We start from the raw sequence: 15,548 nt of genomic DNA on the forward strand, positions 1-15,548 counted from the left end.
CAGTGCGGTTCTGGGCCGATTCGTATTTCCGGTCGTCCTGCACATGCGCCGGGCCCAAGGAGGAGCGTGCAAGGTGGCTGCCATCGGAGATGTGGAGACGCTGCATTTGGGAGATGGCCTGAATGCTCTCTTCCTCGTGGTAGGTTTTTTTTTCACTCTCAGCATTTCTGTATTGTAAGTAGCAATTTTTTGAGTGTTCATTTACAGTGCACGTTTCGATAGCGATCTTTAGAGTCATATGTTTAATTTTTAGCAGTTGCTCTCTCAGAGGATCAGAGTGGATTTCAAAAACAATTTGGTCTCTGATCATGGAGTTAGTTATGTCACCGAAGTTGCAGGATTGGGCTAGCAGTCTAAGGTTAGCGAGAAAACTATTGAACGATTCATCTTTACCTTGCATCCTTTTGTTAAAGATGTAGCACTCAAATATTTTGTTTGTGTCAACCTCGTAGTGGCTATGAATTTTTCCAGGATAGTTTCGTATTTCGTTTTGTCCTTACCTTCTGTGTATTGAAACGAGTTGAAGATCCCTATCGCACCTTCACCCACAGTGGTCAGTAGGAGAGCTATTTTCCTAGCATCGGTCGCGCAGTTCAAGTCATACTTCTACATATAGTTGAAATTTTTGTTTAAACGAACGCCAGTTAGCACTCAGATTCTCCGCTCCTCATCGCGGGAGGGCCTCCCGACATTTTTTACGCCCCCCTGGCGACCCCAGCGATTCTCCCCCCCCCCCTCCCCCGCTCGTAAAAATCGCCGCTCGCCGTTTTTTATGGCGAAAGGCGATTCTCTGAGCCCGATGGGCCGAGCGGCCGGCCCTTCACGCCCGTTTCACCACGGCAGCAACCACAGCTGGTCGCTGCATTTGTGAAATGGGTGGCAGATGCCCGTTTGGGGCATCTAGGGGTCCGATTGGCACGGGAGCACCACGACTGTGCTCGGGAGGGGACAGGCTCGCGATTGGTGCCCACCGATCGTCGGGCCAGCATCCAAAACAGACGCACTCTTTCCCCTCCGCCGCCCAGCAAGATCAAGCCGCCACATCTTGCCGGGCGGCTGAGGAGAAAGACTGCCACCACGCATGCGTGGTTCGCGCCGTCTGCGGGATGAAGTCATCCGCGCATGCGCGGGTTGGAACCGGCAACCCGCGCATGCGCGGATGACCTCACAAATGCGCCGTTTGCGCGTCATTTTCAGCGCGACGAGGTCGCGGCCGGGAAAGACAGAGGCCCGCTCCTAGCCCCCCGGGTGGGGGTGAATTAGGTGCGGGGAGGGGGCCCCGAGGCCGTTGGGAACCTCGGCCGATTTCACGACGGCCATCTCGATTTTTATCGGGAACGGAGAATACCGACCCTTGGCTATGCGCATAGAGGATTGTGTTCCGGGTGTAATAGGGGAGGACCAGACAGGATTTGTGAAGTGACGACACCTGACGTCCAACATTAGGCGGCTCCTAAATATAATAATGATACCTGCGGAAGGGTGCAAGGTTGAGGTGGTGGTGGCCACAGGTGCAGAAAAAGCCTTTGATCGACTGGATTGGAAGTACCTGTGGGATGTCCAGGGAAGGTTTGGGTTCCGGCAGGGTTTTCTGGATTGGTTCCGGTTGCTATATCAGGCACCGGTGGCGTAAGTAAGGACCAACCGGGTTCGATAAGAGTATTTTAATCTGTGCAGTGGGACAAGGCAGGGATGTCCACTCTCCCCACGACTGTTTGCCCTGGCCATAGAGCCTTTGGCAATGGCGCTGAGGGCATCGAACATTTGGCGGGGGATAGTAAGGGGGGGGGGGGTGGAACATAGTGTCTCACTCTACATGGATCATTTACTCCTTCATATAACAGACCCATTGGGGGAATTGCAGGAATTATGTGAATCCTGGAAGGATTTGGCCGGTTCTCAGGTTACAAACAGAATATGGGCAAGAGTGAGGTTTTTGTGTTCCAGGCAAGGGGGCAGGAGAGGGGACTGAGGGATATGCCGTTCAAAGTGGTGGGAAGGAGTTTTAGGTACCTGGGGATTCAGGTAGCAAGGGACTGGGGTCAGCTTCATAAACTAAATTTGGGCAGGGTGATTGAGCAAATGAATGGGGACTTCCGTCGATGTGATGTGCTCCCGCTGTCATTGTTGGGAAGGGTACAGACTGTGAAGATGACAGTCCTCCCGAGATTGCAGTTTGTGTTTCAATGTCTCCCAATTTTCATCCCCAAGGCATTTTTAGGAAAATGAATGCGGCGATCTTGGGTTTTATATGGTCCGGGAAAGCCCTGAGGGTGAAGAAGGTCCTTCTTGAGCAGGGACGCGGGGAGGGGGCTTGGCCCTTCCGAACTTTATTAACTATTACTGGGCGGCCAATATTTCGATGGTGAGGAAATGGGTAGTGGGGGAGGGGTTGGTGTGGGAGCGAGTGGAGACGGCATCTTGCAAAGGCACAAGTCTGAAGGCTCTGCTAATGGCACTCTTCCGTTCTCGCCGCCTCGTTACTCCACAAGTCCAGCGGTAGTGGCAGCCCTGAGAGTGTGGGGGCTGATGAAACCATCAATTCAGTGAACACGTGTAGTTGGATCTGAACAGAGGCTTTAATACACTTACAACAGAGCCAGCCTATTCGTCGTTGAACTTCAGATGAACTGGCAGGCTGGCTCTAAGGCACTGATCTTTATACATTTGTCCCAGGGGGAGGAGTCCTGGGCAGAGCCAAGGGAGGAGCCTAGTACAAACTCTCGCGTACTCCCAGAGCGACTCCCCCTGGTGGTCGGATAGTGCAACTGCACTTACAATGGTGGATAGTGAACATATATACACGGAGTTATATTGGCAACTATATACAGCATTGATCTTACAACGGGTAGATAACGAACATATATACATGGAGTGATATTGGCAATTATATATAGTGTGAATCACATTCACCACATTCACCCCCTGTTAAAAAAAATCAAGTCCGGCGGGGGTGATGGCTCAAAGAGTCAGTCTGTCCGGTGGACGAATTGTCCGTTTTGATCTGCGGAGCACCGGGGTTGCAGCCTCTTGCGGTGGCTGGGCGGGCGTCGAGGTCTGGGGTATGGTTGCCGGCACCGGGGCGAGTCTTGTCCGAGCCTCATACACCTCCTGGTCGAATGGAGACTGGGGGCGCGGGGGGCGGGCTGGTGCTGCCGCTCGGGACTGGTGGGGTGAGCTCGCAGAATTGGGGGCGCAAGGGGTCGGCCGCATAGGGAACGGGGAAAGGAGTTCCTCGGTGGGGGTAGATGGGGGGGCTGGATCCAGCGGGTGCCAGGTCCCGGAGGGATACTGTGTCCTGGCGACCGTCCGGGAACTCAACAAATGCGTACTGTGGGTTGGAATGAAGCAGGCGCACCTTTTCAACAATGGGGTCGGTTTTGTGCGCCCTGACGTGCTTCCTTAGGAGAACCGGGCCTGGCGTCCTCAGCCACGCCGGAAGTGAGACCCCTGTGGTAGTGCCCCTGGAAAAAATGAAGAGCCGCTCGTGAGGGGTTTGGTTGGTAGCTGTACACAGGAAGGATCTAATTGCGTGGAGCGCGTCAGGGAAGACTTCCTGTCATTGGGAAACTTGGAGCTTTCTCGACCTGAGGGTCAGTAGGACGGTCTTCCAGACCGTCGCGTTCTCCCTCTCCACCTGTCCGTTCCCCCTGGAGTTGTAACTGGTAGTCCTGCTCGAGGCGATGCCCTTGTCGAGCAGGTACTGACGCAGCTCGTCACTCATAAAGGACGCACCCCGGTCGCTGTGCATGTAGCTGGGGAAACCGAACAGGGTGAAGACACTATGCAGGGCCCTAATGACTGTGTGGGAGGTCATATCGGGGCATGGGATGGCGAAGGGAATTCGGGAGAACTCGTCAATAATGTTAAGGAAGTAAATGTTTTTGTTAGTGGAGGGGAGTGGCCCTTTGAAATCGATCGCAAGGCGTTCAAAGGGCCTAGAAGCCTTGACCAGGTGGGCCCTGTCTGGTCTATAGAAGTGCGGTTTGCACTCCGCACAGATCGGGCAGTCCCTGGTGACCGCTTTTACCTCCTCATTGGAAAAAGGCAGGTTTCTGGCTCTGATGTAGTGGGCGAGCCGGGTGACCCCTGGGTGGCAGAGGTCATCGTGGATGGCTTTTAGGCGGCTGATTTGCGCGCTGTCGCATGTCCCGCGGGATAGGGCATCCGAGGGCTCGTTGAGCTTCCCGGTCGATATTTGATATCGTAATTGTAGGTGGAGAGTTCAATCCTCCACCGAAGAATTTTGTCATTTTTAATTTTGCCCCTTTGCGAGTTGTTGAACATGAAGGCGACCGACCGTTGGTCGGTAATGAGGGTGAACCTCCTACCTCGATGGCTTGTGCTTCCTTCTCGACTAAGGAGTGTCGGAGTTCTGAAGAGGATAGGGTACGGGAGAAAAATGCAACGGGCTGCCCTGCTTGGTTTAAAGTGGCTGCTAGCGCTACCTCTGAGGCGTCGCTCTCAACCTGAAAGGGAGTGGATTCATCCACCGCCCGCATGGCTGCTTTGGCGATGTCGTCCCTGATGCAGCTGAAGGCTTGGCGCACCTCAGCAGACAGGGGAAATAGTGTGGCCTTGAAGAGTGGGCGGGCTTTGTCCGCGTATTGAGGGACCCACTGGGCGTAGTACGAAAAGAGCCCCAAGCACCGTTTGAGGGCCTTGGGGCCATGGGGGAGGGGGAGTTCTAAGAGGGGGCGCATGCAGTCCGGGTCTGGGCCCAGGACTCCGTTCTCCACGACGTAGCCGAGGATGGCTAGTCTGTTTGTGTGGAACACGCATTTCTTCTTGTTATATGTAAGGTTTAATTTTTGGGCCGTCTGGAGAAAGTGGTGGAGGTTGGCGTCGTGGTCCTGCTGGTCATGGCCGCAGATGGTAACATTATCCAGATACGGAAACGTGGCCCGCAAGCCGTACTGGTCTTCCATTCGGTCCATTGCTCGTTGGAACACTGAAACCCTGTTAGCGACCCGGAGGAAATGAAAGAGGCGGCCATCGGCCTCGAACACCGTGTAGTGCCGGTCCTCCGGGTGGATTGGGAGCTGGTGGTATGCAGACTTCAGATCCACCGTGGAAAATACCCGATATTGGGTGATCTGGTTTAACATGTCTGCGATTCTGGGGAGGGGATACGCGTCTAGGAGCGTAAAGCGATTGATGGTCTGGCTATAATCGACGACCATGCGGAATTTTTCCCCGGTCTTGACGACCATCATCTGAGTTCTCCAGGGACTGTTACTGGCCTCTATGATCCCCTCACTGAGCAGCCTTCAGACCTCCATTCTGATAAATACCCTATCCTGAAGGCTGTACCGCCTGCTGCGGGTGGCTACCGGTTTGCAATCCGGGGTGAGGTTGGCGAAGAGAGGAGGGGGGGGTAATGCGCAGTGTGGCGAGGCTGCAGATAGTGAGTGGGCCAGGGGCCCGCCGAAGCTGAGGGTGAGACTCTTGAGATTACATTGGAAATCCAAGCCTAAGAGGAGTGGCGCGCAGAGGTCGGGCAAGACATACAGTTGAAATTTGGAATAGCTAGCGCCTCGAATCGTTAGCGTTGCTGTAGTGCGGCCTTGGATTTGGATGGAATGGGAGCCCGAAGCGAGGGAGATAGTTTGGTTGACGGGATAAATAGGGAGGGAACAGCGTCTTACCAGCTCTGGGTGTATGAAGCTCTCTGTGCTCCCGGAGTCGAAGAGGCACGACGTGTTGTACCCGTTGATCTGGACTTCCGTCATCGAATTTCTCAGATGCTTGGGGCGAGATTGGTCGAGGGTGACCGTGTTGAGTTGCGGGCCGCGTGGTGGGTGCACGTGGGAGTCAAATTCTTCCGATCGGGTGTCCTGTCGAGTAGATGCCGCTGCGTTCTGGCGAGCTTGATGCAGGAACACTGCGCTGACTTGCGGGCCATGTGGTGACTGCCCGGGGAGGTTGTAATCCTCCGATGAGCTGTTTGAGTCTGGGGATGCAGCTAGGGTCCATGGATCGCACGTGGAGGGTGGTGATGAAGATGGCGGCCCCCATGGATCGCACGTGGCGGGAGGGGGCGGAGCCTGAGCGTAGGCCCCGCGGGCCTGCTGGTGCTGGGGGCGATGTTTTTGGACTGTTGGGGTGTTGAGGGCTGGGGCCCTTCTGCCGAGGCACACTTTAGCATAGTGGCCTTTCTTCCCACAGCTGCTGCAGGTCGCGGATCGGGCTGGGCAGTGCTGCCGCAGGTGCTGGCTTTGTCCACAGAAGTGGCAGGCTGGAGCAGTTGAATAACTGGTTTGGAGAGCTGAATAGTGGCAGGCTGGAGCAGTTGAATAACTGGTTTGGCGAGCTGAGTAGCTGGCTGGGGGAGCTGAGTAATTAGCTGGAGCAGCTGGATAGTTTGAGTAGTTGGCTGGGACAGTAGGGTGGCCGGCTGTGGCAGCGCGATAGCTGGGGGGCCTAGCGGCACAGGCTTGGGGGGTTCTCAGGTCGGGGGCCCATGCGGGGTTAGCGGGGTCCGCAGGAAACAAGTTGAGGCTGCGGAAGAAAACTTCCATCGTGATAGAAGCCTCTACGGTACTCTCTAAGCCCTGGGCCCCATTTTCTAATAGTCTCTGGCGTACATAGCTAGATCGAAGGCCCGCTACAAAAACATCCCGCACAGCAAGCTCCCTATGTTCAGCCGCAGTTACGGCCTGGTAATTGCAGTCATTTGAGAGATTGTTCAACTCGCGTGCAAATTCAGCTAAAGTTTCAGTAGCCCGTTGTCGGCGAGTCGTGAACACATGGCGGGCAAAGACCTCGTTCATGGGCCTAATATACATTTTGTCCAAAATCGCCAGCGCTGCGGTGTAGGAACCGGCTGGTTTTAGTTGTGTAGAAATTGTGTGGCTTACCCTCGCGTGCAGTAGGCTGAGCTTTTGTTCCTCCGTTGTTTCAGCGGTGCTAATTTCGGCCAGGTAGGCCTTAAAACATTTCAGCCAGTGGCAGAAGGTTTCTTTCGCCTCTGCATCCTGCGAATCGAGTTCTATACGTCCTGGTTTTAGAGTGGATTCCATGCTTTACTTCGGCAGCTTCTTAAGTGTATTAAATTGATGGAACCATCAATTCAGCGAACACGTGTAGTTTGATCTGAACAGAGGCTTTAATACACTTACAACAGAGCCAGCCTATTCGTCATTGAACTTCAGATGAACTGGCAGACTGGCTCTAAGGCACTGATCTTTATACATCGGTCCCAGGGGGATGAGTCCTGGGCGGAGCCAAGGGAGGAGCCCAGTACAAATTCTCGCGTACTCCCAGAGCGACTCCCCCTGGTGGTCGAATAGTGCAACTGCACTTACATGGTGGATAGTGAACATATATACACGGAGTTATATTGGCAACTATATACAGCATTGATCTTACAACGGGTAGATAACGAACATATATACATGGAGTGATATTGGCAACTATATATAGTGTGAATCACATTCACCACAGGGGCAATGGAGGCAAAACGAGACTGGAATGGGCATCGGTGTGGTTACTGATTTGTGATAATCACAGGTTTGCTCCGGGGGGGGCTGGACAGGGACTTTAGGAGGTGGCAGCGGGCAGGGATTGAGAGATTTGGGGATCTCTTCATTGAGGAGGATCTCCCAAGCCTGGAGGAGCTAGAGGAGGAGTTTGAGTTACCGGGTGGGAATAGAGTTCGGTACCTCGTCTCCCTCTGAGGGGACTGCAGGATAAGGTGATGACAGGGGTTGGGGAGGGGAGGGTCTCGGAAATGTATAAGGAACTGATGGAGTTGGAAGGGGTCCCATTCGGGGAGGTGAAGAGGAAGTGGGAGGAAGAGTTGGGAGGGGAGTTGGAAGTCGGGCTATGGGAGAAGGCCCTGAGGGGAGTCAATGCATCCTCGACTGTGGCCGGGATGAGCACGTTTTTTGAGGAGGTGGAGGACAGATGTGGGCGGTGAGGGCGAAGCCCGGCGAATCATGTACATATGTTCTGGGTGTGTCTGAAGCTGAGGGGATTTTGGCAGGGATTCTCAGACGTCATGTCAGAGGTCCTGGAAGGGAGGGTAACTCCGAGTCCAGAGGTGGCAATATTTGGAGTGACGGAAGATCCGGGAGCCCAGGGGGGAAGAGAGGCCGACATTGTGGCCTTGGCCTCCCTGGTGGCCCGGAGATGGATTTTGCTGGGATGGAGACGTGGAGCCTCCAAAGTCGAGGGTGTGGGTCAGTGACATGGCAGGGTTTCTTAGGCTAGAGAAGATTAAATTTGCCTTAAGGGGTTCATTACAGGGGTTCAATCGGAGGTGGCAGCCGTTCATCAAATTCTTTAAGGAAAACTGACCGCCAGCAGGAGGGGGGGGGGGGGGGGGGGGGGGGGGGGGGAGAATAGTGGGGGGAGAAGGGGAGGCATGGACGTGAAGAATAAGGGCAGGGAATCTAATGTATGGGTAGCGAGGAGTTGGGGCGGGGGAAGTTGGGTATGCTATTGTGGGGTTTTTGCGTGTGTTGGACCGCTATTATTTAGAATGTTTAAATTATAAATGCCTCAATAAAATATTTTCTACTGCTAATCTCACTCACTGGTATAACTATAATCTAACTTTCTCACACCATCTGCTCTGTTGACCTTTCTCTAGCTGTCTTCTTATTCCTCCCTTAAGGTCTAGCATCAATGCTTTATATAGTAGTAAGAGGTCTTGCAACACCAGGTTAAAATCCATCAGGTTTATTTGGAATCACTAGCTTTCGGAGCGCAGCACCTTTCTCAGCTGAGTCCTGGTGAAGGAGCTACAATTTGGTGTAGTCGGTAGGATACTCTTATCGGAATATCGGAATGTCTCTGTGAACAGGATAAGTATATTTTATTTGCCACTCACCTGATGAAGGAGCTGCGCTCTGAAAGCTAGTGATTCCAAACACACCTACTGGACTTTAACCTGGTGTTGTAAGACATCCTACTGTGCCCACCCCAGTCCACTGCCGGCATCTCCAAATCATTATATAGTAGCACCTGCAGCTCCCTGTAGTGGCTATCCATGGTTCTACATTAACTCTTGTGATGCTGATATTTATGATAATACCACATCCCCTTCCCTTTGTGAAAGAAAATATTATTACAGTGGTTGTGATATTTTCTTTCATAACTAACCTAATGGTATTGCTATCTAAATGACCAGTAACTATCATTATCTTATTATCATACAATACAGTATTTGTTTGCATTATTAGAGTTACATCACTTAGATGAGAATGGTTCAATTACAATCACAAGTTCAGTCTCTCTGGAGATCGTCTTCTTCTGGTACAACGTCTCAGTGGCATATTCAAGGCATTAGATTGCTCTCCCCCATCCTCTATCTGTGTTAGTGCTAAACTTGGATCTGGGAAGGAAATGTTCTTAAGTATATTGTCTCATGGAACAACTTTTTCCCGTCGACCTTGAACTTGTGCTTGACACAAAGTAACGCTCGTCTGTTCCTTCTGAACAGTGCTCCTCGTTTGTTCACACTAGGTAGGATCGGGGTGCTACTTGTTTAAGAACTGTGGCAAGATTTGGCCAACCAGCTTCTGGATCTTGAATCCTCACAAAGTCCCCTTCATGAAGCTCAGGTAAAGGCCTTGTATGTCTGATGCAAGTGTGATGATATGATCTGCATACTCGTCTGCCATTGGGCCAGAACGTCGGCTTACCATTGGCCCTGGTCGGTCATGTGCCTCTCGACCGATTGGCCGAGAGGCTGAGTTAACCACGCCTCTATCAATGAGGTATAAATGCTCAGAAGCCTGACGATCGTCCCTTTCCACTGTAGACGATCGCCAGGCTGTGTTCTAGTTAATTAAAGCCTGACATTGGTAAATCACTCGCCTCACGTGCAATCGATGGTGCATCAATTTAATTAACTACAACTTTGAAGATGGAGTTCCGCATCAAGCCCGAATGCCTCCGCATCAGCCCGCAAACTCCGAACTCTACAGAACTTTTCAAACTCTGGCTGACTTGCCTTGAAGGGTTCCTGGTATCTACAACCACCCCCCCCACCGGGGCACAGAAGCTGCACGTCCTCCACTCTAGCGTGGGTATTGACGCTTACTCAATAATCGAAGACGAAACAGATTATGATGACGCTATACAAAAGCTAAAAGGACAATTCATCAAACCGATCAACAGGGTATTCGCTCGACATCTGCTGGCCACCAGAAAGCAGGTCCCCGGTGAGTCTCTAGACCAATATGCCCGGGCCCTCTGTGCCCTGGGGAGAGGTTGCACCTGTGAAGCGGTGTCCGCTACAGAGCACATGGAGCTACTCGTCAGAGACGCTTACGTGGCTGGGATGCTGTCTCCCGTGATCCGCCAGCGGATGCTGGAAAGAGACGAACTCAGTTTAACGGAGACGCTGACTCTCTCCGCCTCCCTGGAGGTCGCAGATCTAAGCGCTCGCACCTATGACCCTGGCCAGGCCGCCTCCTGGCACGCTTCCCACCAGCTACCCACCGCTCCCGGCCTCCCTCAGGCTTGTGCCGCGGGGCGACCCGCTAAATCCGCGGGGCCCCGCTGCTACTTTTGTGGGTACGCTAAGCACCCTCGCTCGCGCTGCCCAGCCCGCTCCGTCCTCTGTAAGAGCTGCGGGAAGAAGGGCCACTACTCCACGGTCTGCCAGGCCAAAACGCTGGCTGCAGGGTTTCTGGAAGCTGCACAGCACTCTCCCCCCCTCCCCCAGGCCTCTGCAAACGGCCTGTGTGCCTCCCTCTCTCCTCCAGGGCCCCTCCAGCTGCTCCCGACTCGCGCCCCGCCGGCCGACATGCGCACCTCCCCGGCCCCTCCAGGCCTCTGCCTGCCCGCCGCGCACGTTTCTCCCCCCCGCCCCCGGCCCCCCGCACCCGGCCCGCGCGCCTTACCTCCTCCCACAGCTGATGCACCTAGCCGGCGTCCTGGAGCCGGCCTGCGCGCCTCTCCGCTCACAGCGCCGGCAACGCTAGCTCTGCCTCCAGCGGCCACGAGGGCTTCCTGGGCGCCGCCATCTTGGGGTGCCGACCCCACGTGCGGGTCCTGGGCGCCGCCATCTTGGGGCCCCGACCCCACGCGCGGGTCCTGGTCGCCGCCATCTTGGGGAACAGACCTCACCTGGGGATCCTGGCCACCGGCTTCCACATCTGCCACGCAAGGTCCCTCCAGCATGGAATCGGACAGCGACGACGGATTTTCTCCACGGCTCGCGGCCGTTCACCCCACATATGGATCCTGGCCACCGACTTCCACATCTGCCACGCAAGGTCCCTCCAGCATGGAATCGGACAGCGACGACGAATTTTCTCCACGGCTCGCGGCCGTTCAGCTCGACCAGTCTCATCCACGCACGCTCGCCAAAACGACTACGCTGATCCACCTCAACGGCCACAAGACGGACTGCCTGCTGGACTCCGGGAGCACGGAAAGCTTCGTTCACCCTGACACGGTAAGACGCTGCGCGCTCCCTGTCCATCCCGTAACACACAAAATCGGTTTAGCCTCAGGTTCGCACTCCGTCCACATCATCGCAAGCCATCCTTCTCTGAGGTATTGTTTTACCTTCTGGAGCGTCCAGTCCTTTTCAGTTTAGGCTTTTATAGCCTGTAGTTTGCAATCATACTGGTAGTATCTCAAAAGTTAAAGGAGCTTGCAATTCCATTATTCGGACTAACTCAGGTTCTAATGATTCAGCATCAGTAGTTGCCCTATTTTCTGATTTTTCAGCATCAGTAGTAGCTATGATTTCTGATGGTTCTGCATCCATCAAAGCTATGTTTTCTGATGTTTCAGCATCAGTGGTAGCTATGTCTTCTGATGTTTCGGCATCAGTGGTAGCTATGATTTCTGATGTTTCAGCATCAGTCGAAGCTTTGTTGTTTGATGTTTCATCATCAGTCAAAGCTTTTTTTCCTGATGTATCATCATCAGTATGAACTTCAGAGGTCGTTCACATCACCTAGGTCTTCCCTGGACTCTTCATCTGTGTCTTCCAAAGTACCATTTGAGTGAATCCTTTCCACTAATTGCAATCTTTCACACGCAACAACATTAATCACTGAGGATTTCTCACTCACTACGACCTCGAAGTCGATGGGTAACTCTGTTTTCCCACTCTTCACGACGAGACAGCATGACCCCTTTGTAGCTATCCTGTTACCATTGTAATCTAAGAGCTCACAGGTGGACTGCTTTATCAGAGACTTTCTGATTGCTTGCTGTAAAGAGCAGAATGTGAGAACATTTGCGTGTGCTCCTGTGTTAATCTTGAATGGGATCATTTCATCATCTATTTCAAGTGAGAATGTCTTATCATAGATAGAATTTACAGTGCAGAAGGAGGCCATTCGGCCCAATGAGTCTGCACCGGCTCTTGGAAAGAGCACACTACCCAAGGTCAACACCTCCCCCTATCCCAATAACCCAATAACCCCACCCAACACTACGGGCAATTTTGGACACTAAGGGCAATTTATCATGGCCAATCCACCTAACCTGCACATCTTTGGACTGTGGGAGGAAATCGGAGCACCCGGAGGAAACCCACGCACACACGGGGAGGATGTGCAGACTCCGCACAGACAGTGACCCAAGCCGGGAATCGTACCTGGGACCCTGGAGCTGTGAAACCATTGCGCTATCCACAATGCTACCGTGCTGTCCTCTGGGAAATGAAAAATAGAACGTGACAGAAAGGGATAGAGAATACAAATCTAACAATATCAACAGATGAGACGAGTTAAAAAAAATAATAATAAAACTAAAGGATTTGTATCTGAATGCATGAAGAATTCAAAACAAATGAATAATAATAATAATGTTTATTGTCACAAGTAGGCTTACATTAAGCACTGCAATGAAGTTACTGTGAAAAGCCCCTAGTCGAACCATTCTGGTGCCTGTTCGGGTACATGGAGGGAGAATTCAGAATGTCCAAATGACCTAACAGCACTTCATCCAGGAATTGTGGGAGCAGACTGGACCACCCGGAGGAAGCCCATGCAGACACGGGGAGAGCATGCAGACTCCGCACAGACAGTGACCCAGCCGAGAATCAAACCTAGCGCTGTGAAGCCATAGTGCTAACCACTATGCTATTATGCTGCCCTAAACTGAGAGCTCACATAGAAATAAATAAAGTACAATCTGATAGCCATTACCGAGACCTGGCTGCAAGGGGTCATAGATTGGGATCTCAATATTGAAAAGTACAGGACATTTAGGAAGGACAGGAAATGAAGAAAAGGTGGAAGGGTGGCTCTGTTAATTAATAATGGTATTAGCACAATAGCATGACCCAAGTTCAGGAAATCAGGTTGTGGAAAGGGGTTTTGTTATAGATGAGAAATGGTAACGGCAAGATGTCACTTGCGGGAGTCATGTACAGGCCCCATAACAGTAACCACATGGCACAGTAGAGCACAAAAGAAATAATGGGAGCATGTCAGAAAGGCATGGCAATAATCATGGGAGATTTTTATCTATATATGGACTGGAAACATTGATGGGAAAAGGTAGCCTAGATCACGATGTAGATGAACTGACAATCAATTGCAAGACTAGAAAACTGAAGCAAAGTCAACATAAACAGCTGCTTTTAACTTCAATGACAGATTTGACAAGGAAAACCATAAAGACCCTACTGAAGCCGAAAAACACCATAGCACCGAGCTCCTGACATCATCGGAGGAGGGGCCCCGCAATGGCACCATCGGAATACACCAAACATGAAGTGACACTTAATTTTACATATTCTGGCTGGATTTTCAGAATGGCGTATCTTAGTCTGAATTTCCTTGGAGGACTGGAGACGAGGAAGAATGGGTGTTAATTTTTCTGTAAGTTGAAATAATTTTTTTTTAAACTTTTGATTTACTCTTCAACTTTAATGTCACAGCAGAGTTCCATTCAAATGTGGCCCATTGACCAAACACTGGGAGAATAATGTCACCTTGGGCTCTTCCACAGAGTTTCGCCTTGTTTTGAGTCCAAAAGTTTGGAAGTGACATGATCAAATTCCCTGAAGCAGGTGTGATGTCACAAGGGTCATCGAATACAATCCCTACAGTGCAGAAGGAGGCCATTCGGCCCATCAAGTCAGCACCGGTCCTTGGAAAGAGCACCCTACTTAAGCTGATGCCTCTATCCTATCCCCATAACCGAGTAACCCCACCTAACCTTTTAGACACTAAAGGGAAATTTTGCATGGCCAATCTACCTAACCTGCACATCTTTGGACTCTGGAAGGAAACGGGAGCACCCGGAGGAAACCCACGCAGACACGGGGAGAAAGTGCAAACTCCGCACACACAGTCACCGGAGGCCAGAATTAAACCCGGGTCCCTGGAATAGTGAGACAGCAGTGCTAACCACTCTGCCACCATGCCGCCCAGAGTATTAGATATCAGGATTAATTTAACAGTGTTATGGTTTTGTCCCAACTATAAAATGCTGGAAACACAGCTTCAGTGAATGTAGTTTGAAATGTGTGTAAATGTATCAGTGAGTCAGTGACACGGTAAAATGACAAAATCCCAGCCTCAAAGTCTAACTGGACCCGGATCCTGCTCTGAGATGGAATCGATGAGAGGACTGTAAACTGGGAATTGTGCCGTGCTGTGAGGTAACCAGCTATAAAATCCAAACTCCAGGATTTACTATTGTTTCCAAGGTAAGAGATTTCCCCCTCCCTCTCTAAGGTATTATACACAATCCCTATTCTCCAGTAATCACCATCAGTCTCCACATCCCAGGATTGCAATCCTGAGGAGAAGCTCTGGGAGCAGAGAACTTGCGGACGGTCTTTAAACCTGTCTGGATGAGGTAGGTAGGGCTGTTCATCTTCAGTCCATGTTAATGATCTCAGATCATCAGACAAAATCAAGTTGCTGTTTGCTGTATGTGGATCCAGGCTCAATGAGCTTCTCCCTAGAGAGGAGAGAAGAGATTGGTCAGGCAGGGTTATTCCACTTAAATCAATGATTGACAGCTGTAGGGTAGGAGAGTCTATTTCCCAGACACTATCAGCCCCATCTTACCTGTAGACTGTATTCTCTCCCGGTTAAATCATAGAATCCCTACAGTGCAAGAGGAGGCCATTCGACCCATCAAATCAGTACCACCCGTCCAAAAGAGCACTCTACCCAGGTCCATTTCCCTGTCCACCCCACCCTATCCATTTAATTCCACAACCTAAACTGCACATCCCTGGAAACTAAGAGCAGTTTAGTATGGCCGATCCACGTAATCTGTACATCTTTGGGCTGTGGGAAGAAACTGGAACACTGGGAGGAAACCCACAGAGACACTGAGAGAACCTGCAAAATCCACGCAGTCACCCAAGGTCGAAACTGACCCTGGATACCTGGTACTATGAGGCACCAATGCTAACCACTGTGCAACCACTTCATTAAATGGCCTTCAATCAGAATCCGTGTTCAATAACAGTGTGTGGCTCCCAGTACACTCAGTGTAAACACAGCAGTGAGACACACAGTAACAGTCAGTTTAATCACATAAACCCCTGGCACTGTGAGTATCTTCCCCAGACACAATGGAGAGGATTTATCAACACACAACACATC

The 15,548-nt window shown here is 51.7% G+C and overlaps 1 protein-coding gene across 1 annotated transcript in view; it reads right to left on the minus strand.

Annotated features, from left to right (window-relative positions):
* Window positions 1-14,298: 14,298 nt before the first annotated feature.
* LOC119965032 (E3 ubiquitin-protein ligase Midline-1-like) overlaps window positions 14,299-15,548 on the minus strand; it is a 78,146-nt gene continuing 76,896 nt past the window's right edge. Inside the window, exon 7 of the mRNA XM_038795242.1 lies at window positions 14,299-14,892. Coding sequence (XP_038651170.1) covers window positions 14,375-14,892 — 518 coding nt within the window. The 3' untranslated portion in view covers window positions 14,299-14,374. The remainder of the gene's footprint in view (window positions 14,893-15,548) is intronic.

This window comes from Scyliorhinus canicula, chromosome 4, assembly GCF_902713615.1.
Source record: "Scyliorhinus canicula chromosome 4, sScyCan1.1, whole genome shotgun sequence".
Lineage (NCBI taxonomy): Eukaryota > Metazoa > Chordata > Chondrichthyes > Carcharhiniformes > Scyliorhinidae > Scyliorhinus > Scyliorhinus canicula.